Source organism: Bombus flavifrons, chromosome 10 (genome assembly GCF_040668555.2).
Source record: "Bombus flavifrons isolate JBK064 chromosome 10, iyBomFlav1_principal, whole genome shotgun sequence".
Lineage (NCBI taxonomy): Eukaryota > Metazoa > Arthropoda > Insecta > Hymenoptera > Apidae > Bombus > Bombus flavifrons.
This window is the reverse complement of record NC_138451.1, coordinates 12,153,730-12,175,110: the sequence shown is the minus strand read 5'-3', so window position 1 is coordinate 12,175,110 and position 21,381 is coordinate 12,153,730. Positions and strand designations below refer to the sequence as shown.

At 27.9% G+C, this 21,381-nt stretch overlaps 7 protein-coding genes across 10 annotated transcripts; 3 read left to right on the top strand and 4 right to left on the bottom strand.

Annotated features, from left to right (window-relative positions):
- The first annotated feature begins 58 nt into the window (after positions 1–58).
- Positions 59–3,183, top strand: Exd2 (Exonuclease 3'-5' domain-containing 2). The gene is made up of 7 exons (XM_069122084.1): positions 59–799; positions 1,201–1,342; positions 1,420–1,719; positions 1,799–1,923; positions 1,994–2,394; positions 2,482–2,855; positions 2,913–3,183. The coding sequence occupies exons 1-7, from the start codon at positions 564–566 to the stop codon at positions 3,111–3,113; spliced, it is 1,779 nt and encodes a 592-aa protein (XP_068978185.1). The 5' UTR covers positions 59–563; the 3' UTR covers positions 3,114–3,183.
- Positions 3,184–3,371: 188 nt separating this feature from the next.
- On the bottom strand, positions 3,372–4,319 carry blp (mitochondrial import inner membrane translocase subunit Tim16). The gene has a single exon (XM_069122098.1). It carries the CDS (start codon positions 3,929–3,931, stop codon positions 3,530–3,532), a length of 402 nt encoding a protein of 133 aa, XP_068978199.1. The 5' UTR covers positions 3,932–4,319; the 3' UTR covers positions 3,372–3,529.
- A 91-nt stretch (positions 4,320–4,410) lies between these two features.
- Fntb (Farnesyl transferase beta subunit) lies at positions 4,411–6,832 on the bottom strand. Of its 3 annotated transcripts, none has more exons than XM_069122093.1 (7): positions 6,814–6,832; positions 6,067–6,183; positions 5,858–5,977; positions 5,541–5,779; positions 5,140–5,440; positions 4,823–5,064; positions 4,411–4,760 (listed from the first exon to the last, which is right to left on the bottom strand). In XM_069122093.1, the coding sequence occupies exons 2-7, from the start codon at positions 6,178–6,180 to the stop codon at positions 4,571–4,573; spliced, it is 1,206 nt and encodes a 401-aa protein (XP_068978194.1). In that variant the 5' UTR covers positions 6,181–6,183; positions 6,814–6,832; the 3' UTR covers positions 4,411–4,570. The 3 variants fall into 3 exon arrangements, with proteins under 3 accessions (XP_068978194.1, XP_068978193.1, XP_068978192.1); XM_069122092.1 differs by lacking the exon at positions 6,814–6,832 and adding an exon at positions 6,439–6,577; XM_069122091.1 differs by lacking the exon at positions 6,814–6,832 and adding an exon at positions 6,274–6,487.
- LOC138184267 (uncharacterized) lies at positions 6,713–8,445 on the top strand. The gene has a single exon (XM_069122085.1). The coding sequence runs from the start codon at positions 6,761–6,763 to the stop codon at positions 8,309–8,311; it is 1,551 nt and encodes a 516-aa protein (XP_068978186.1). The 5' UTR covers positions 6,713–6,760; the 3' UTR covers positions 8,312–8,445.
- uex (metal transporter uex) lies at positions 8,437–16,443 on the bottom strand. Of its 2 annotated transcripts, none has more exons than XM_069122077.1 (14): positions 15,931–16,443; positions 15,089–15,386; positions 14,866–15,015; positions 14,635–14,790; positions 14,366–14,554; positions 14,077–14,250; positions 13,404–13,575; positions 13,099–13,290; positions 12,862–13,008; positions 12,648–12,785; positions 12,277–12,549; positions 11,961–12,199; positions 11,720–11,887; positions 8,437–11,543 (listed from the first exon to the last, which is right to left on the bottom strand). In XM_069122077.1, exons 1-14 carry the CDS (start codon positions 16,410–16,412, stop codon positions 11,391–11,393), a joined length of 2,931 nt encoding a protein of 976 aa, XP_068978178.1. In that variant the 5' UTR covers positions 16,413–16,443; the 3' UTR covers positions 8,437–11,390. The 2 variants fall into 2 exon arrangements, with proteins under 2 accessions (XP_068978178.1, XP_068978176.1); XM_069122075.1 differs by having other exon boundaries at positions 11,636–11,887; positions 15,931–16,442.
- A 578-nt stretch (positions 16,444–17,021) lies between these two features.
- Positions 17,022–19,749, top strand: LOC138184274 (uncharacterized). The gene is made up of 7 exons (XM_069122095.1): positions 17,022–17,188; positions 17,300–17,484; positions 17,565–17,622; positions 17,696–18,170; positions 18,258–18,425; positions 18,514–18,682; positions 19,610–19,749. Exons 1-6 carry the CDS (start codon positions 17,179–17,181, stop codon positions 18,650–18,652), a joined length of 1,035 nt encoding a protein of 344 aa, XP_068978196.1. The 5' UTR covers positions 17,022–17,178; the 3' UTR covers positions 18,653–18,682; positions 19,610–19,749.
- Smyd5 (SET and MYND domain containing, class 5) lies at positions 18,833–21,252 on the bottom strand. The gene is made up of 5 exons (XM_069122094.1): positions 21,126–21,252; positions 20,665–20,957; positions 20,272–20,587; positions 20,025–20,202; positions 18,833–19,934 (listed from the first exon to the last, which is right to left on the bottom strand). The coding sequence occupies exons 1-5, from the start codon at positions 21,168–21,170 to the stop codon at positions 19,606–19,608; spliced, it is 1,161 nt and encodes a 386-aa protein (XP_068978195.1). The 5' UTR covers positions 21,171–21,252; the 3' UTR covers positions 18,833–19,605.
- Between the last annotated feature and the right edge of the window lie 129 nt (positions 21,253–21,381).

The window sequence follows — 21,381 nt, the reverse complement described above, 5'->3', positions numbered from 1 at the left end:
AAAGTCACATCAACCAATCAGTATATAGAACGGTCTATCGAAATATAAACAAGGAAGATAACGTTAGAATAATAGTCGTGTGTGATATTCGTATCCGTGTACTTACGTGAGCCGGTGCTCTAGTAGCTTCGGTTTCCCTTGAACCTTGTCCGGTTATTAACTTATTCTTTTCTAATTAAGATCGTGATGTGCCTTTTGCGTACTTACTTAATTATTTTGTATAATTCAATAATTCGTGCATTGATTACGCGGAACTTTTCATCTTTATCGTTATTCCTCTACCGGTCGTCATGATTTATAATTCTCATAGCTCAATTAGATAACAAATTTAATTAACATAATTTATTTAAAGTATTTAATTACCAATTATCAATGTAAATATTTATATCTTAAAAAAGTTATATATGTGTTTACATACACATATATACATATATATACATCTACATATGTGTATATATATATGTACATACATACACAAATATACATAAAGGAGGGAAAATAAATTGTACATACGAAATTTTAATTCTAATTCTCTCAAAAATAAAAGTTTATCTGTGCAATTAATGCATCCTGTAAGGGGCAACATGTTTCTCGTATGCGTAACTGTGGGCCTTGTACTTTTGGCCTCCAAATACCACAAAAATGTCTTTCAAAGTGTTAGACATCTCTGTCAATGTATAAACAGTAAAAGCTGTAAGCAAAGTGATAATAAGAAAAAAGATCTTAAAATCACATTGGACAAAATCATTTTAGCTGATACTCCAGAAAAATGTGATTATGCTATTCAACGTATTCATTGGTAAGTTGTACAATTGTTTTTATCTTAATATTAAATTACATATTCTAAATGCTATATATAGAAAGTATACACTAGTGCTCTATTTACATTTTTTCTTGTATACCTAACTATGGACTTTTAGAACGTTATTTATATTGATATATATTTTTTTAATTACTTACTTGTTATCCTTCAATAAGTTCCTGCTATTTAAGAATTTTAGAGTATATTCATATATTTTAATTATACATATATCTTTTTACAATAATAAATTTTTGTTTGATAATGGTCCTAAATATATAATTAGGATATTCATACATTTTATGACAATACATAATTAAAAGTATAGAAATGTAATTTTAAACATCGTCATTATTATTATTCATTTGTTTATCTTGGAATAAATATCTTTTGTGTTAAAGCAACTTGTCTAATGATGTGTTGGGTTTTGATTGTGAATGGGTCAATGAAGGATCTGTTTCTTTACTTCAACTTGCTACATTTAATGGAGTATGTGGCCTTTTTCGCATTGGCAAAATTGGATATATTCCTCAAAAATTGAAAGTATGTAATATTTCACAAATTTAAATCAATATGTAAATTAAATGGTTATGTAAATAATATGACAAACATTTTTTTAGGATTTACTAGCTAATAAAGATATTCTTAAAGTAGGAGTTGCTTCATATGAGGATGGACAGAAGATATTAGCAGATTATGGGTGTAGAGTTAGCAGTACAATTGATTTAAGGACATTAGCAGCACGAGTGAAGCTACCAAGTCCACAAAGTTTAGCTGCAATGAGTTTGCAATATTTAGGCTTGGAAATGGATAAATTAATAGAAGTTAGGTGCAGCAATTGGGATGCTGGCACCCTTACTGACGAGCAAGTAGCATATGCTGCTTGTGATGCAATTGCATCTGTTCTTATTTATGACCAAGTAAAATATAATCTATAATGCATTTTAAATAATTTCATTACAGAAAAATATATCTAATAACTTATTTCATATTTTATAGATTACGCAGAAAATGAAAGAGAAGTATTCATTGTGGGAAATCTTAAAAAATTATATAAAAAGCATGTGTAATAAAAATCTAAATATGCATTTTCATTGTGTACCTAATGATGTAATTGATACAAGGTAATATGTTTAATATATTAAAAACATTTATTTTATAAATATCGAATATTAAAAATATTTTGAATTCCAGGTTCAAGGCTCAACATGAACACACAACTATTACAGAAAATAATCATTTTGGCAAGATTACTAAAAATTGCAAAACAAATAATAACACTATACGTAAAAATAATGTACCTACAAGAAATAAACCATTATATCATAATTGTTACTTACAAGCACCAGATGGAGAAATATTATGTACATGTGATCGTAAAAAAGCAGAATGGTATCTTACAAAAGGATTAGGAGAAGTAATTGAAAAGGAACCACTTACCGTCAGGTTAAAATTTGAACCTTCTGGGCGAGCTTTGGGACAGGTTGGACAGTATTACACACAAATTAAAATCAATCAGTGTGTGGTTTGTGGAACATCAGATAAGTTTATTAGAAAAAACGTTGTACCTCGAGAATATCGTAAATATTTTCCATGTAAGTTAAATTTCTTTTAAATAAAATTTTATTTAAACTTCACATATAGTAAATTGCGTTATTAATAAATTTCCAAATATTTTCTAGTGGTGATGAAAGCACATCAATCTCACGATATATTATTATTATGTCCATCTTGTCATGAAATAAGCAATTATCATGATCTGCAGCTCAGAAGAAAGCTAGCAGACATGTGCGACGCACCTTTAGTTGGCCCATTGACACATATACGTAATAAAAATGCAAATAATTCAAGGAAGTTACATTCAGCTGTTAAAGCTTTAAGAGAAAGAACAACTTTGCCTGATGCACGACGTAAAGATTTAGAACATTATATTTTAGAATGTACAGATGAGAAACAAGTTACACCTATTCTGCTTGATGTATTAAACAAAAAATTAGAGAACACAATATCAATACCCAATCCTGATCAACATAAATGTCAACCTCATGGTTTAAAGGTATCATTAATAAATGTTCTTTTGTTCTATAAAAATATTACAAATTTTATTTTTCAGGTTGTTCAATATTTTCATAAAAGAGAAGGGGGTTTAGTAGAATTGGAACGTATGTGGAGGGAACATTTTCTTCTGACTATGAAGCCAAAGTATCTACCAAATCTATGGTCTGTTCATCACAATCAAGAAAGATTAATTATTCATCAATCACAGAACAGAATTAAACCAGAAGATGCAAAGGTAGCTGGTTTGGCATACTGAATTTTAAATATTATGTACCTAAAGGACTCGTATAAGAGCGAGTACTTGTATTAAAAGACTGTTACATAAATTTGTATCTCTGGTTATGTGCATATATTTATATATATACATGTATATACATATTATTTATATATTTAGATCTACACACATGTACATAAGAATCGATAACGTTTTTCCTTTTCTACCTTACTTTGATGAATAAGATTGGTTGCAATTTGTAAAAACCTTTAATTTGTAAAAAACAGAGACTTGTGATACTTTAAATAACGTTTTATTTTATTTCAACATTTTAACCAATACTAAGATATAAGTATACCAATTTTGTCGATAGATGTTCCACATTATTTATTGGTGACTAAAGTGTCATTACATTTATATATACAGACTTCAAAGGTATATCAATTAAATTTCTAGTATTAAAGATTTTTTGAAACATTTTGTTGCCTAGAATTACTGTTTGGAGGAGGAGTCTTCATAGTTTTTAGTTCTTCGTCAATACGTTCTTTAGCACGTACAATTTTTGACTGAATATAAAAGGAACCACCTTTCGATCTATCATTAACTTCCATAAGATGTTTATAGTTACGTTCAATAGCTTCTACTTCATCCACTCGTTCAACATTCAATATTTGTAGTGCTTCTTCCAAAGAAATACCAGTCTTATAATTGGCTGCAACATGTTGAGTACCTCGTGCTCCACCACCTGTTTTATGTGCAGCAGCTTGACTTGCTGCAATTTCTTGTCGTAATGCACGTGTAAATGCTTTAACAACGACTTGTGTGCCCATTATAATTATTTGTACTAAGTGTTTTGCCATAACCTCTTCTCTCTTATTGAAAATAGTTGTCAAAACAATTTGCAGTATATTTTTCTTTTGCGGGTTAGCTTTTAGAAAATATTTATACTAAACAAAATTCGTTTTTTATGATATTCAAATAGTAATATCACTGTTTTTAAATTTTTACGATGGTTTCTTTATATAACTTATTTGTTGCACGTCTCATACTCGTATTGCACCATTTTAAAACGCACATGTACTATATAGAAATACATATATTACTCTAATATTACTGATTGTCTGTACATGAAGTTTCTAATTTAAAAAATGATGTCTATATTACAGTATCAAATAAATTTGTAGAATGCTAACTTTACATAAAGATGCAATATATATTAGATAGATAGGCTATTTTCGTTTTTAGAGGACGTGTGAGGTTATGATTAAAGCAACATCAATAAAATAATGTTAATTAAATTTTGATTAACATTGGAATTAAAAAATCGTTAATTCAATAATTTATAATTATTATTACTTTTATTATTCAATAATCTTATATTTACAATCTGTTGGTCAATTTTTATGTGAAATAAAGTAGAATCTGTCTTTGAACTTCTTACTAAGATGAAATAAAAGTATTTATATTCTATCAATTTATTTTGAATATTAAATGTATGCTCAGTCAGGTATCGGCAGCGTATTAAAATATTTCAATGCATTAATTGCACAAGAATTTTCTAAATTATACAAAGGATGAATTATTTTCACTAAATTTAAATTAGGTGATCCAATGATCAATGGCAATGGAGAATTCTGTGCAATTGACAATCCACTGAGTGCATAACATGTATGATATACATCTTGACTTCTGAAATAAATATAATAATTTATAAAATTGCTTTTACAATAAGTAATAGCAGTGTTTCATACTTTCCAGGCTTGTCTACAAGACTTCCATGAGGATGTTGGCAGCAGATTAATAAATATTCTTGTAAGGCCTCTTGATTAAACAACCAATATGCGGAATTAAACACTTTGTTCTCCATACTTAGAATTGTATGAATCAGTGGAAAGGCTCCACCTTGCCAAAATGAATAACAGCCATCTACTAGTTTCTCTGTGCGCCCCTGGAATCCACCTTCCAAACGCATTTGTTTGTTTACTATCCACCTCTGAAAATAAATAGATATGAAGAATGGCTTTTTTAATGTATACGTATTATAAAATTTACTATATCAGCTGAATACCAGAAATGATTTCAAACAACAGAAGTGAGGTTTTCCAAGAAGCATAAGTGCTGCTAACCCACAAAATCCATATCCTCCATGAGCTTCCATGCCAGGAGAACCACCAAACCCACCTTCCCATGTTTGACATTTAGCTATCCAACTTTCACTTCCCTTAAATATTTCAGGAGTATATACATTTGTCAGTTTTGCTACAGAAAGAGCACAATATATTCCTCTTATATCTGTTTCTCCATCTTTATGTAGACTGAAAGAACCATCTTCTCCATGTAAAGATGCTAAAAATTGTTTAAGTCCTTTTCTAAAATCAATACACAAAATCTTACAAATAGAATTTTTAAATCAAAATCTCTTAAAATGTGTACTTTCGATCACTATGTTCATTTCTTTTATGTATATACCTATCAATTACTTGATAAGCTTGAGGAGTACCAATAGTACATAAAGCATTTATTGCTGCATATGTAGAGGCTAAATGAGGATGCTGTCCTGGACCTCCTCCAAAGCCTCCTTCTGGTGATTGACATTTGGCCAAAAAACCAATAATTTTTGAATATTCATCATATTCTAAACGTTCTCCTAGGATTTGAAGAGAATGTAAACTCCAATAACAGAGCCACGGTCTGCTAGAATCTAAACACTACGAACAAATATATATAACAATTTTAAGTGTAATTAAAACATAGATTGCTAATAAATACAATCTAGATATTCTTACCTGGTAAGCTTCAGTAAGATGAAACAAAGATTTTTTTAAAAACTCAATATGTTTCTGTCTTGTTAAAACAGGTTCATTACTTAATTTATATAATTTCAGTATATCATTTTCAACACGATCCTAAACTCAAAACATTAAGGAATATTAACAATACAAAAAAAGAAAGGTATATCTGATAGGTAATTAATTTATTGATATTGAAAGCATACTTGTCGTATTGAACTTGTTGTTTGATATCCTTCATCATCCTGTTTTTGTTTTAATATCTCGGCATAAGTTCTAATGTGTGGTTCATCACGTTCACTAATTTTTGAATTCCACATGATCTATTAAACACGTGGATATATTGTATTAACAATTGAAAGAAATAAATCATGTATTAAAATAAAGATATGTATATAAAACGAAGATTGTACTACGAGATTTTAAAGGAAAGACAGAAAAAAGATGGGTTTTTTGTCATCACTTTAAATGATAAAATTCTGCTTCTTAGTAAAACTTTGAATTTCAAGTAAAATTTCTTCGAATTGAATAATGTTGTAAGGGTTATATCACTTTCACGTTGATTGTATAATAATTACTTCAAGACTCAAGACAAGGAGAAGGTTAAAATTTCTCCGACAGTAACTAATTAGAAGTTGTACCAGATACGTAAATGATTAAAATGTAAGAAGAAAGCTTTAGTTATTAAACTTGTCGTGTGATGGTGCGCTTTGTCTCCAGGAGAATTAACCTACTCGAACATTTCTTCTTAATTTGTAATTTTTATACGAGTAAAAATGTCAGGAGCATTTTTGTTATAAAATATTATTTACACGTATATTGCTAGATTGATATTATTGCGTAATAAAAAGAAAAATAACACGTGGTGTTTAGCACATATCGTGAACTGCAATAATAATAATGTATATTACGACAGATACTAATTTTTTATCAAAAAATTTTGTTATTCATACATTTTACGACGAAAGGACTTGTTTTTGCTGGAATCAAGATAAACTTATAATATTTCCATATACAAATAATGAGTACGTATCTGTTAAAGTATTAACAGCTCCAGCTCCAATAAAAACTATACAATGTTTTACTGGTCGAATTTTTTTAATTTGCATTCCACACGGCGTTTACAAACTTTCAAGGGACCGAGAATTTGCTGTTCTAAGTAAAAGTGCGATTGGAATGGGTACTGTTTTTCATGAAGTATTGATACCAAGAAATGAGTATCTTTATTTGGATAATAAGCGAGAAATGACAAATAAACTGCTATTTAAGCTTTCTTCCCAAGAAACTAATCCCAGTCAACTGTATGTTTATCCATTAAATGCGGATAGCATTGTAGAATATTTTATGAAAACTTTAACAAATAACGATTCTACTGTAAAAAATTTATGCATAATTGCAGATGGACTAAAACTTTTAATGCTAATCAATGAAAATGTAAAAATAATGCATAGCAGTATTTATTCCATTAGTAATATAATACCTGTACGAAAGAGTTCCAAAATTGCAGCATTACTTCTTACTACAAATACAAATGTTATTATTTTAATGCATTCAAAAGATAATGTGCTTGTTTTTGAAACAATTTATATAAGAACACAGATACAAGCCATTTGCGCTGGTTTTAGCCAATCCCTAGAAGATATATTATGGATTGTTTATTCACATGAATCTAAATTATATTATGTAAAGAAGCAATTACTAATTGATAATATTTATCAAGTAAAAGTTGAAGATAAAAGCTTTGTTTGTTTACAATCATATGACTCTAATATAATCTTAGGTTTGACAGAAGATAATCAATTAGTAGAGTTTCCTATAAGTACAGTAGAAAGAACACTGTCAACGGAAAACAATACTTTTATTAATCTTCACTCCAATATGTTAGATAGTGTGTCACTTATAATGGATAAGATTTATAAAAGTACTCAAGAATTACAAACTTTAAATGAAATATTAACAGCAGAAAAGGATAAATTAAGAAGAATAAATTTATATGCACATAAAGATAAGATACAGTTATGTCCAAAAATGATGATAAATTACATAGCAAATCGGATATTTTTATCAGCAAATTTTCACGATGTCCTGCCAAAAAATAGTTGGGTCGTCCTTAATGTAAAATTGGGATATCGAAATCTGTTTTGTATGAAAAAAATAGTAGGTCGGGAGACTATAGTTGATATTTATATACCTGAAAATTTAATGGCAGATACATCACAAATTGCAATAGATTTAATAGCTTTTAGAGATAAAAGATATCCTTGGTGTCTAATAAGGAATTATGTAATCAGTGATTATTTGGAAAGAAGAAAGAAGAAAAAGAGATTGAATGCCAATTTTATAAATTCTAAAATTGCCATACTTGAAACTTGTATACAAGAAGGAAACATTAATATGAAAAAATTATCTGAAGTTAAGAAAAGTCTAAGAAAAGAATTTAGTGATATATAAATTTTAACAACATACAAACGAACGGATTTTTTTTAAATTTGATATTTACGTTATATTTTTATAATATAAATTTATATAAGAAATAGGAGTTGAATATATAGGAATCCAACAAAAAAAATCGAATGCATTTGAAAACAAAACTGTATCTTTATTTTGCGAATATAATAATATGTTGATAAATATTTGACTCTTTTTTTGGATACACATTTTTATCGACATGCTTTTTATCGATTCTATAATTATACAATATAGATTATACAATGTTGCTGAAACTATGTGCAATGTGCAGTTCCCTGCTATACACCAATACAGAGCATTTTGGTTTAGTATTAATGTGTATGCCTTTTTTTGGATAATATTTTGATTTATCAAGGAATAATATGCAGAAAGAGATAACTGAATATTTTTTTCTGCATCATGATTTTGGCAAAATTTTGCTATTGATGTGAGCAATATACACTTATTTTTATTTATAGGCACACTATTACATAATGTTAATCGACTAAAAGTCAGTTTACAAATATAACACACATAAATAGTTGTTATTTTTTAATTTTTCTTTCACATGCTTCACTAATATTTATATGTTCACTTAGTAAGATACAATTTCTGTTGTGAAAATAACATAAAATTGTTATGAGTATAAACTCACAGTTAGTGATATCTATAATTTCTATAAAATACTGTAAATATAAATAAATTTCAATAAGTACTTTAAATTGCTGTTAATAGAATGCATAATGACTAAATGGATTGTAAAAATATTGTCTGTAATATTCATCGAAAATTAAAAATAAATTGGGAATAAAGAACTAAGCAATAAAGAAAAAAAAAACAATAAAAGAACAATAAATGCTACACAATACATGACACTATATGGTCTATCTATTGTAATTTAAAGGTATGCATTGTCTAAATACATTAATGTTAATTGTAACATAATGTGTTAATATGAGTATATGGATCTTAAAGTTATATATTTCATACGAATGTAAAATATTCCATAAAATTGCCCAAAACATTTAAACATATTTTATGTAAATACTCAAACATATTTACATAAAATTCCTTAAATAATAAATATGTACTTATATAAAAATTAAAATCTGAATGACTTCTTTTAAATCTGAAGCTCATATTACATTAAAATGAATATTCTTTTGTAATGAAAATGCATAAGCTACATTTCGTACTTTGAAATTATAGTATCTCATTCAGTTTTTGAATAATTAATATTTACAAATAATGGTAGTAATTGCTTTCAATTTCTTACATATTTTTAAAAGCTATTTGAAAGGATTATTGAAATATTTATAAGTTTAAAAAATATGGCAGTAATGGTCTATCTATTAAATTTTAAGAAAAAATAATGATAAGCTGCAATAATTTATATCTAGAATTATAAATTTCATCACTCTATCCAAGTAATTCTATACTGTAGACTTGTTCTGCTTTTAAGAGTGAGTACATGAATTGAACTTCATTTGTCAAGAAAACCAATACTAAATTTTTTTTAGAATATCTAATTACTTTGCACATTTAACGGCTGATTATACATTTATGATTTTTTTATTAGAGATTTCTTGAAATTTAGAAAAACTTCTATTCGTAAAATACTATTTTAAACTAATAACTATTTGAAACTTAAGATATGTACAAATGTTGAACATTAAGTTTTATATCTGACACACACTCTTTTGTATAATAAAAATATAGTAATTGAGAAAAAAAAAATGGAATAAAAGCACACATTAGGCATATATCGTTAAAATATCGAACTCTTTGCAATTCACTATTTGTCTACAGGGATTGTGTTATCGCTCAACATTTCTTTTTTTTCTAAGAAACACACAACTATTCGTGTTGCACATACATGATAAATGAAAGAAGATTTATAAACAAAGTAAATTTCTGTTTTAAACTGAAATTTAAATTAATTGCATTTTACTATAGCAAATAAATTTAAATAAACATATAATTTGAATTTTGCTATAGAAATCATATCTATTTCTTATAAAAATGCAATTTTTTAAATACGATTAAACACAGTTTATAAATTTTTTAAGGCACTGAATAAAAATACATAGTATTTTTATACCATATATACCGAGAGTCTCATAATTCATTACAAATGGGAACAATTTGTTCCTTCTATTTACACTATTCACATTTGTGTAAGGAATATGATTTAACGAATACAAGATAACTGAAAAATGACGTGTCGTTTCAAAGAACTCTATGTGTCTAAAGAATATATTAAACTATACATTCAGAGTTCTTTTAACCTTCTAATGTAACACGTTCTTAATCAAATACATCCTTGAATAAAGTTTGTTGACTTGATGGTGTAAGAAATGTAAAAAAACTAATTGTAGTTATACAACTGCATTTAAATTTGGCTACTTTGTTTTTAAATTTTTAAAAACTTCATTTGCTTTGTGGGGCATAAGCATAACAACAGGATCATTCATATGTAATTATTAAGAAATGTCATATAAATGTGTATTTCATCAGTATGAAATGCACATATCATTAAGTATCGTTCTTATGAGGAAATGCATGGTATAGTGATATTTACAAATGTTCAAGAAGAATAGTTGAAAAATATATATGCATTTTGTGATAAACAATAGAAAATGAAGTTTGATATAATAACGAGAATAAACAATCTTCAGTAAGTGTTCCGCTCTTTTAAGATATAAAATATCTATAAAAAATTATGCAACATTTATTGATTAAAAGTGTATTAAATTTTAATTACGTATGAAATTGTTTACGTAGACTACAAGAAGAGTCAAATGTAGATATATGAGTATCTGAAATTTTGGCAACTTTCCCTGAGCGTACTAACTTTATAGATGTAGAACATAGTGGGTGGTTTCCACAAACCCAACTATTTGAAACTTAAAATACACAAGATCAACTATCAATTTGTTTCGCGATAACTATTTAAGTAATTTGTTAAGTACCTAATGCCATGATAGCATTGTATGTCATAGAGGTTTTTCCTGCTCTTCGTTGTTTAATACCTGCAGTGTTAATGTCGACTCACTAAATGCTGTCGACTATTTTCCGAACGTTAAGAGTCTTCTTGCTTAGGCAGGAGATTCGTTCTTTCTTCTTCTTCGATTAATTTTTTTGCTGATATAGCTCTGTTTGCTTCTTGACGAGCCAGAATCTCTGTATTTAAATCTAACTTAGGTTGTGCTTGACCAGGACTGATTATTGTTGTCTAGAATACATGTATGAAGTCATTACTTTTTAGTATAATTTTTCACATTCTATAAAATTAAAATAATGAAATTATGATAATAAAAAGTCAACCTTTACTGGTGAATTTTTAAGTTTTCCATTATGATCATTATATAATGAGATGAATTTCGAATGTGTAATTGGATTAGCACTGACTGGAGCAGGTGAAGTTGGAGCAGTTGCACTATGAATAGGAGATTGCACATTATCTTTTTCTTTCTCCTTCTCCTTCTCCTTCTCCTTTTTACTTTCTTTTTCTTTGTCAACAGGCAATATCGGAGATTCTGGCATACTACGATCATCTTCATCCAAAGAATGTAGTAACTAAGAATTATGAAATTATTATATAATATAAATTTGATCATATTTTTAAGACCATTAATATCATGCAATTAACCTTTTCTACTTCGTCGTCAAATTGTTGTTCCTGACCGGGTAATGAATCTTTCTGACTTCTTTCTAGAAGTGTGGCTCGTTTCGCAGCCAAATATAAAGATCTTTTAATTTTGACGTAAAACACTTCTGTGACTGCCCGTACCGTATAGTCAGGAACAAATGTATACCGTAACATAGAATCTAAATTGATCGATTGTATACTTCCCACCGTTTGAGGATTTGTATTGGTAGGTGACTCAGCTGAAAAATTTTACATGTAAGTCCATGAACATGCTGAATATTTTAGACATAAGGAGCAAGCTTAACATAAATTTTACCAATTCCAACATTGACAGTAAGTGCTTGAGAACCAAAATACGTAAACGGGCCGCTTTCGAACATCATATTCTCTTTTCCAACTGTAACTTCAACTCGACCTTCTAAGATTAAGACGAAGTAGTCGACCGCTTTTCCTTGTTGATAAATTACCGCTACGGGATCATTTCTTGCTTTTTCGCGTGATTTCACTTTGATGTGATAAATAATATCTTGTTTAAGTAAACGACGCAAAATAGTTTCCGATATTGTATCGGGCTTAAAAGCATCTACAGCTGTGGATCATATATTACACTCAGATACATTTTAACAGCACTAAAATAATGTTTTATATAAATTTCATATTTTCTTAAATCAAAACACTTCTTCCTACTTGTAGACAAATACTGAAACATAGCCAATGTTAATTGAGGCGATATATGAATTCGTTGATTTTCTTTCTTCTCTGCAAACACGGTAAAATCTTGTATTTTATGTCTAGCTTGTCTTCTGCGCTTAGATTTATTATCCGCTGCAAGAAAACATTATTAATGTTAATTGCATTCATGCATATACAATATAGCGCATTTCTCATGCAGGTGACTTACTAAAGACGTCAGTTTCATCCATGATCTCAGCTTGAATTAATTCTTCTATAACATCTTCTAATGTAACCAATCCTATTACTTCATAAAAAGGATCGCCTTCGCCTTCATTATTAACCCTTTGAACAAATGCCATGTGTCCTTTATGACCTAAAATAAGTGTAGGTTAGATATATTTTTACTTTTACAAGAGATACATTAAACGATCCAATGACATAGAGTAGTTTGAAAGATATAAACCTTCTTTAAATTGTTTAAACATAATGTCTAGCGTAACATCTTCAAAAATAAAGTTACATGGATTTTGATAAAATTGACATAAAGTTTTTAATGGCATATTATCATCTGGATCAACAAATGCGAGATCTTTAATATAGAGCATTGTAACAATATTTGTTCTTGCACCTTCATATACTGGTATACGAGAAAAACCTAAAAAGTAACAATAATAAATGATGTAAACTGTACATGTATATGTATTATTATTTGTAAAAACAATATTCTATATTCTATTGATAAACATATAAGTAATGCAAAATTTAAACCTGATTTCATAATTTCTGATACTGTCTCAAAATCTAAAATGGCATTATAATCCAACATATATACATCCTCAATTTTTGTCATTATGTCCTTAACAGTTTTTTTTCGCAACTCTAATGCCCCAGCAATAATGTTCACTTCATCTTTTTCTAAATCATTATATCCTGTTGTTACCTATAGATAACAATACAGAATAACACAATTATATACTATATGTATAATTCACATATACTGATATGAAATCTTTGATAATGTTATTAGATTACATGAATAACACACTTGATAAAATTAATGGATATTAATTAAATATATTATTTATCTTTATATTAATGCACATATATATAGAAGATAAATTTAACTTAAATTGGCACAGTATAAGAGTGTAAGGTTATCTTATTTAAGTTTCATGATGATAAGTAATCTAACATATACGCTGAACAGTATAAAAACTCCAAACAAACGTCAGTAGATCTATATCTTACCTACATATGATTGAATTTAGATGTTAGTATAATTATCTGTCCTATCCATACGCATTCTGATAAGATCCATACAGGAAAAAATTTGGAAAGGAGTTTTGATAATATATACTTCAAATTGCAAACAGAAAAGATCATATTCAGAATATAGAAAGCTAAAAGAGAAAATTATAACAGTTGCTTCGTTACCCCATACCTTCACAAGTTCCTTTAACCGCTCACGATTATATACATTGCCAATTTCTTCTCCAAGAAGGAAATCTAAAAGTTTACTGATAGGATAACTCATTGGAAATGTTAATACCATAGTTAATTTGGTAATGTAAATAGTTTTTGCTCCAATACACAATCCATGTCTACTGCAAATAGCCTAAAGGTATAAAGTAATTTACCTAATTATTAAATTATCTCTAAAATTTAAAAGTTATGTTTTTATCCAATGTTTCTATTGAAAATAAAATATATACTCTTGCAAATATACTTACTTGTGGCGAAATTTCACCAAAAATTACAATAGCTAAAGTAGAGCAAATAACAGCAACTAATCCAGAAGTTAAATCATCTAACAAAATAGTAAAGATCGAATTCACCAAAACATTGGAGAATAAAATTGAGCATAACAAATAATTCCCATGATTTCTCACTGGTTGTATTGTTCTTGCATATTGTTTTTCCTTTAATACATGAATTATCGAATGAAATTGTTATAAAATTAAATAATTGAAATAACTCCAAGTAGTAGAAAGTAAGGTACCTTTTCTGTTCCAGTATTACAAAGTATCTTCAACTCAGTTCTGTCCATTGCCATTAATCCCAAATTTAAACCAGAAAATAGAGCAGAAAAAGTAAGACACATGAAAATAATTACAATACTAAGCCAAAGTGGTAAAAATTTTTCATATGTATATATCTGTAAAAATAAATATTTCTAATATATTGATTAATGGTTAATGGTATTTTGTTTTTATTATATTTTATTACTTACAGTTTGCCATGATTCAGTGCCTTGATGTCTAAAGAGTAAAGTGTTTGGATCTGCCTCTCCATATACTGGTTGTTTTACACATATGAAGAAAGGCGATCCAAGAGGTAATACCACATCAATAGTTGCAGTGTTATTTCTTACATTTTTTATCTGTATCAATCATATTTTTAAAAAATTATTTATGGTATAAACATTTTCTAACACGTAAGATAGAAATGCTTACTAAAAATTCATTGGTTTTAATCTTATCGCAGATACTACCCCTTTTGGCTGGTTCATCAGTAAAAGTAATCAAAGTACCTTCTGTAAAACCAAAACCAAATAATCTTATGACTGCCTTACTGCCAGCAAGTATCTCTGGAATACCATCTTCCCTATAACTAGGATCCTTTGCTGATGTCTCTATTCTCAGACCCTCAATAAACACATCTGTATGGATTTGCCGAGTAAATAGATTTTCGGGGTCATCATTGACAGCGGGTAATAAATCGGAAGTGTCACGTCTTGTACGAAAATATTTTCTGAGAATAAGTGACATAAAACAATAGATTAAATTAATCTTTATTTAAAAAAAGAAGAAGAATTAAGAATTATTAGAATTAACAAGAAGAAATTTTAAGAATTGTTACAAAGTTTATTTAATAAGAAACGTCTTTGTTAGTCTTTCTAAAAATAAAATTAATGTTTTAATTAAAAGAATTATAAATTTAACATATCTGATGTATAAGCAAAGTTAAAATTATTAATTAATCTTTAGAATTAATTGACCTTTATGCAAACAATTAATTAAACTTGCTTATATTTGAATGTTTAAATACGAAATTGTGAATAGAATCAGGTAAACATGTTCCTTTATAACGTTACATAGTAGCAAAATAATGATGTTTCATATGTACATATAATTATAGCATTATAGGAGAAGTCTCTTGCCGTCGATAATATCGGGATTTCCGCTTTCGTAAAAAATGGTGCCAAGTCATACGATAAATGTCTATTATTTATATGGCAAGAAAATTCTCTTTAATGATGCTCGGATAAAGACAAGTTATCTAATATTTAACTTACTTTGATTGTATTGGAGACCTGATAGTAAAATTGCTTCCAAGATTGGTCCATATTTCACCGAATATGCTGACGATCTTTAGACAGAAATAGATCGTAGTAACCTTAAAATTAGGAACTTTGTCGAACTTATATATCGCACGACTGCCATTCGGTGAGATCCAAATTGCACTTAATTTGTTTTCTGAATCGCAGTTATCAATTGTACGTGACCAGAGTAATGAGACATTATTCTCGAGGCCGGTGCCAAGAATTTCAATCAAGAAACCTGAACTAGAAGACACGTTCTCTCCCGTAAAAGATTTTTTCCTGATTAAGACATCCACCGATTTGACACTTAAATTATCAGATACTTTCACTTTTGTAAATGTATTAACGGTTACTAAATTGGATGTCACAAAAACAAGTAATAAAAGAGCTGCCGGTGTGCTTGAGCAGACAACATGTTGCGCCATCATGCGACAAGTGCACCGTGACAACTTCATACAGTCCTCAGTTAGTACTGCATTTATAATCTCGTATCGTCACAATACGCTTGCGTATTATCACAGATCAACCATAGTATAGATTTTACATCTTATAGAATTTAACCGTTTATGATTCGCGGTATTTTTGAACTTTCATTTTGGTTATTTTCGTCAGTTACTGTCGCTGAGTTAATATCCGCTATTTCAATATTTTAACGGCAAGCTAACACAATAACATATTTATATACGGATAAATATATGTATATACTATATAATATATTATATTATATCACATACGAAATATAATATCTCGAGTTACACTCGACGATTCATTCATTCGCATATAGAACCTTAAAGGGTTAATATTATACCAACTGATATACCATTTTTGGAAGAAGTTAAAAGTTTTATTTTCTCCTATTTTTAGTGTTTGCCAATTTACAAAGATGACGAGATGCTAACGCTAAAAAGATGTGGTTTATTCTGGAGAAAAAGATTACAAATGGAAAGTCTGTGTCGCGCGGTTAGGATTTGCTTTTTTGACTGACGAGGTTTGGAGGCGCTTTTGTAGTTCGTGACGTGGCGCCACTCATGGGTTGATTGTGAAGTTAGTCGAGGGGGCGCCACATAATTTTTCTATTTTGGCGGGAAATAAGTTACGTTTGCATATATGTTTTGTTAATGCGTGAAATGTTTGTTAATAGACCCTAATGGATTTTGAGAAAGTTTCATAAATTTTGACGCTACTCTGTTGTTAAATTTTATTCCGTTTTTGCTGTACATAATGCCGACCGGTTAGTATTCTTTGATAAATTAATATCTTGAAATGTCATTTATGAAATCAAAGAGGTTATTTTGAAACGTTGGGTTAAAATTGTGCTAATAATTTCTTTTAAATCTTTTAGCAACGTCTACATTTGTACAAGAGATAGTTAACGTTATTAAGAGATTCAAATTCGAGGAATTAGAATTATCAGTAGCGCCAGTTTTTCCAGAAATATCTTGGAATAATATAAGATCCGAATTAATTAAACATCATAAAAATTTTACATCATACAATGTAGCAGAAGTTATTAAAATGGTTGTCATCGTAAGTTTTATGTACAAGCATATAATTTTATTAATTTTATTTACTGTTATATATTGCGTTTCTTTTATTTTTTATTATAGGAAAAAAAAGTTACGGAGAAAATTTTAAGGGAACGTTTATCAACACTACGATTAGTTGGTAAGACACACAAAATTCAATCATAGACTTTATTTATTTTATAGATTGATGTAATGAAATTTTTATATTTCAGATATAAGCTGGCACAGTAATAAAAAAATGTGGTATGGCTATATATTAATAGGATCTGATAAAACTGTAAATTATTTCATAAACAGAGAAATTCAAAATAATATGCAAGATAATTTTGATTCATTAAATATGAAAATTAATGTAAAGATATATACACATAATGATATTACATATATGTCTTTAACAGCAACGAAATATAAAAATAAAAAAGGAAAAGAAAATCGACGTGCAATTTCACACGTTTTTGCTTTATTTATGGGTCAAAAATATTTTTTTTCTACCAAAAAAACTATTTCATCTGATATTTTAAATGCTGTAGTAAGAAGTTTGGGTTATAAAAACTCTAAAAGATTTAAATTGATGGGTAGAGATCTTAAATCTTTGAGCAAATTATGTTGGAAGAGGAAAGAAGGGACAATGAATTCTGAAAATATTAATAAAACTGTGGTATATGAAGATGGTGTTCTTGATATAAAGTAACTTATCTTTCAAAAATTTATATGTAAAATGAAACTTAAAAGTTCTAAAGAAAAGTAATATCACATATCATATATATCCTATAGGAAGACGGGCATAGACTTTACTCAACAAAAGCAGCGGGTAAAGTATGCAGAAAAATGTTTTGGTGATAATCCTCCTACCTTAGAAGTACTTGTTGTAAATGGGCCTAGTATGCCTTTGTCGCATGAAGGTGTATCAAAAGAATTACCAAATGAAAACATGCAAATAGCGTGAGTTCTTTTTAAATGAAATCATATGATTTAATATTTTATAGTTTTAACAAAATTCTATTTTTTTATGTATTTAAATGTATTTCAGATGGGAATTTCGCAGTCACAACATTGTTGCATGTTTAACAAAGTTAATAGAACGACGCATATTGGTTACACCAGTGCCTCATTATATATCAAATTTAATGACACTAGGAAGAAATGTATTAACACTTAAGAAGGATTAATAATTAATATTTAAATGTCATATTATACTGGTATAGAGCTAATGTGAGCAAAGCTTGCCTATTACTTCAATGATCTTGTAATTATTCAAATTCTAAGAGATGAATTAGTAAAAACGTATTACCATGATATATAAAAACATAATTTATTTATTTTTTTTAATGTTTTTGTTATTGACTATTACAAAGTTTTTAATATCTTTAAATAATTGTTACGTATAATAAAATGTAATTTTCATATGTCTAAAAATAAAGAAACATAGTACATTTTTCATTTTCTTTTTCAAACGTTTTATATTAGTCTCATTAATTAACAAGGTTAAAAGAAAGCTTATGATGTAGTATACGTGAAAAGTGGGATGTTATTTAAAGTACAATAAAAGTATATTAAAAGATTCTATAAATTAATATACTAGTTATATTAATTTACTATTATATTAATATATTAGTTATATTTACATTTATATATGTATATGTATGTACATGTATATTACAATATATAATATCAGGATAGGATATTTTCACATACATACAATTTATTTGATACTTTATTACAATAAAATGGCTTATAAATAAAAAGCTTTTATGGATAAATATAATGTTTACATGATCTTTTAATTATATAAGTAATATCGAAGTTAAATATTAAATATTTTATTTTTAAATGTATTATGGAGAATTAGTACATAGAAATACTGTCTACTAATTGATTTCTTGTAATGAAATGTGTTGTTTTATTTGTAAATATGTTTAGAAAGAGGTAAAACCAGACAAAGAATTATATTTGTAAATAGTTCCGATTTTATATTTAATGTTTATACGTAATTACTAATATTATGAGCTAATAAAATAACATTACCTATATAAATGCAAGTAAAATGAAGTGTATATATTATGATATATATGAATATTAAAAAATTTATTTATTTGCATGTATATTATAAAAATTCGTATTTTCAGCTGGAAATGTCGTCATCGTCTATTTCATCTTCTGATGTTAAATCTGGATCATTAACTTGTGATAAGCACTTATTACAATAGCAATGAAATAAATATAAAGAGCTTAAGGCTTTCTGTCGAGAATGTCTACTTCTTTCTAGACAACATTCATCAAGGTAACTTATGCATATTTCTTCTTCAGGATGAATATCACGTATAGCTTTTAGAACCAATACATTGTTTGAATAAGGAAATTCCACAACTGCGTTTGGTACACAACTATGATTTATTGATGATTGAAAGATATAAAGACCAGAACCTTCATTGTTCAAAAAAAAAGCTACCGCTAAAAAAGAACATTAATGATAAAATAAAATTTATACTTGTACAATTTATGTAACAAACATAAATTCATATTAAAATCAGAAAAATTTACCTTCTTCCATATCATCATAAATTCGATCTATTAATTTATCAACTTGGATTCTTTCATCTCTTGGTAATTCCAAAGCAGATACATTTTTAACCCAACGACTAAATGCACTAGTTCCAATTCCCTGACCATTTGTACCTACTAAAGCTAGTAGACTTTTAAAACCTTCTGGTGTAAACCACTGTAAATTAAAATTTCAACAATTTATTTTATAATATAGCATATTTTGAATTATATTTACGCTACATACATGTTCTGTAAATTCTGTATTTACAGCTTTCTGCATCATTTGTCTGAGCACTTCAATTTGTCCAATAAACTTTTCTCCTAGTAATTTGTGTGCAATTTCATGCGTATCATTAACTGTACGATGACAAAATTGTGAGAAAGTTGAAAGCATCTCTTCTTTATTATCAGCTTGATTAACAAGAGCTACCATTTTAATTAATAACATCGCTGTTGCTGATTCTGGTGGGTAATGCATTTGCTTCCATGTTTCATTTAATTGCACCAAGGGATGGGACTCATCCTTTTCTCTTGATTGTAAACATATTGTACTATGATATCTAAAATTTTTACATTTCATACAGTTATATATAATGTTCTTAATGTTAATATTAAATTTATGGAATTGCAATATTACCTTAAATAAGCATCATTCTGGCATTCAATACTACAATATTTTGTGCCACATTCAGGACATTCTGTAATCAAATCTTTTTTTGTTTCGCAGCATTCTGGATAAGGTAAAATAATTGCTGAGTTTCCAGTCAATCTACGTACATTTTCTTCAGCAGTTTCTAAAGGTTTTAAACAATTGTCACAAGCTAAGTATCCATAGTCTAAGTTCCATGAGAATTGACAACAAATTATAGGTTTTTCTTCTAGAATTGTATCTCCATATTTAAATGAACGTACAGCAAAAAGACCCTTGCCCTGTAAAACATTTATAATTATTTTACTTTTAATAATAATCAATATTTAGATTCCTATATTAATAAATGTAAGGAAAGTTTCATATATCTTTCTCTTTTAAGTTAATAATTAGAAACGCATAAATTTTTATATAAAATAATGATTAATTACATGTGTACTGTGTTGTACCTTTTCATTGTTAATTAATCTGATCTGAAAGTCATTGGAATCCATTGTAATTTGATCCCTGACAAAAAAATCACATTAATTTCTAACCTTTAAATGCACGTCTGTAATTGTTACAATGACACTACTATAGTCAAATTGTAATTACAGAAACTCTGAACAGTTATTTATAATAGTAAAGAATATTATGCATTGAGGTGATTCTGGGTTGATTGTGTTTTTGTTTAAAATCTGAAACTGAAATTTCTTTGTTATTCAT

Bases quoted from the DNA above. Each gene is read 5' to 3' on its own strand.
- blp (XM_069122098.1), bottom strand. From the start codon at position 3,931: ATGGCAAAACACTTAGTACAAATAATTATAATGGGCACACAAGTCGTT.
- Exd2 (XM_069122084.1), top strand. From the start codon at position 564: ATGCATCCTGTAAGGGGCAACATGTTTCTCGTATGCGTAACTGTGGGC. The intron at 1,924-1,993 runs GTAATATGTTTA...TTTGAATTCCAG, and splicing joins AATGATGTAATTGATACAAG to GTTCAAGGCTCAACATGAAC. The intron at 2,856-2,912 runs GTATCATTAATA...TTTATTTTTCAG, and splicing joins GTCAACCTCATGGTTTAAAG to GTTGTTCAATATTTTCATAA.
- LOC138184274 (XM_069122095.1), top strand. The intron at 17,623-17,695 runs GTAAGACACACA...TTTATATTTCAG, and splicing joins ATCAACACTACGATTAGTTG to ATATAAGCTGGCACAGTAAT. The intron at 18,426-18,513 runs GTGAGTTCTTTT...AATGTATTTCAG, and splicing joins AATGAAAACATGCAAATAGC to ATGGGAATTTCGCAGTCACA.
- uex (XM_069122075.1), bottom strand. From the start codon at position 16,412: ATGAAGTTGTCACGGTGCACTTGTCGCATGATGGCGCAACATGTTGTC. The intron at 13,009-13,098 runs GTTTATATCTTT...CACTTATTTTAG, and splicing joins GTTTAAACAATTTAAAGAAG to GTCATAAAGGACACATGGCA. The intron at 12,550-12,647 runs GTAGGAAGAAGT...TATGATCCACAG, and splicing joins GTTTCAGTATTTGTCTACAA to CTGTAGATGCTTTTAAGCCC.
- Fntb (XM_069122093.1), bottom strand. From the start codon at position 6,180: ATGTGGAATTCAAAAATTAGTGAACGTGATGAACCACACATTAGAACT. The intron at 5,978-6,066 runs GTATGCTTTCAA...TTTTGAGTTTAG, and splicing joins CAACAAGTTCAATACGACAA to GATCGTGTTGAAAATGATAT. The intron at 4,761-4,822 runs GTATGAAACACT...TATTTATTTCAG, and splicing joins CTTGTAGACAAGCCTGGAAA to AAGTCAAGATGTATATCATA.
- LOC138184267 (XM_069122085.1), top strand. From the start codon at position 6,761: ATGTATATTACGACAGATACTAATTTTTTATCAAAAAATTTTGTTATT.
- Smyd5 (XM_069122094.1), bottom strand. From the start codon at position 21,170: ATGGATTCCAATGACTTTCAGATCAGATTAATTAACAATGAAAAG. The intron at 20,958-21,125 runs GTACAACACAGT...AATGTTTTACAG, and splicing joins GATTAATTAACAATGAAAAG to GGCAAGGGTCTTTTTGCTGT. The intron at 20,588-20,664 runs GTAATATTGCAA...TAAAAATTTTAG, and splicing joins CAGAATGATGCTTATTTAAG to ATATCATAGTACAATATGTT.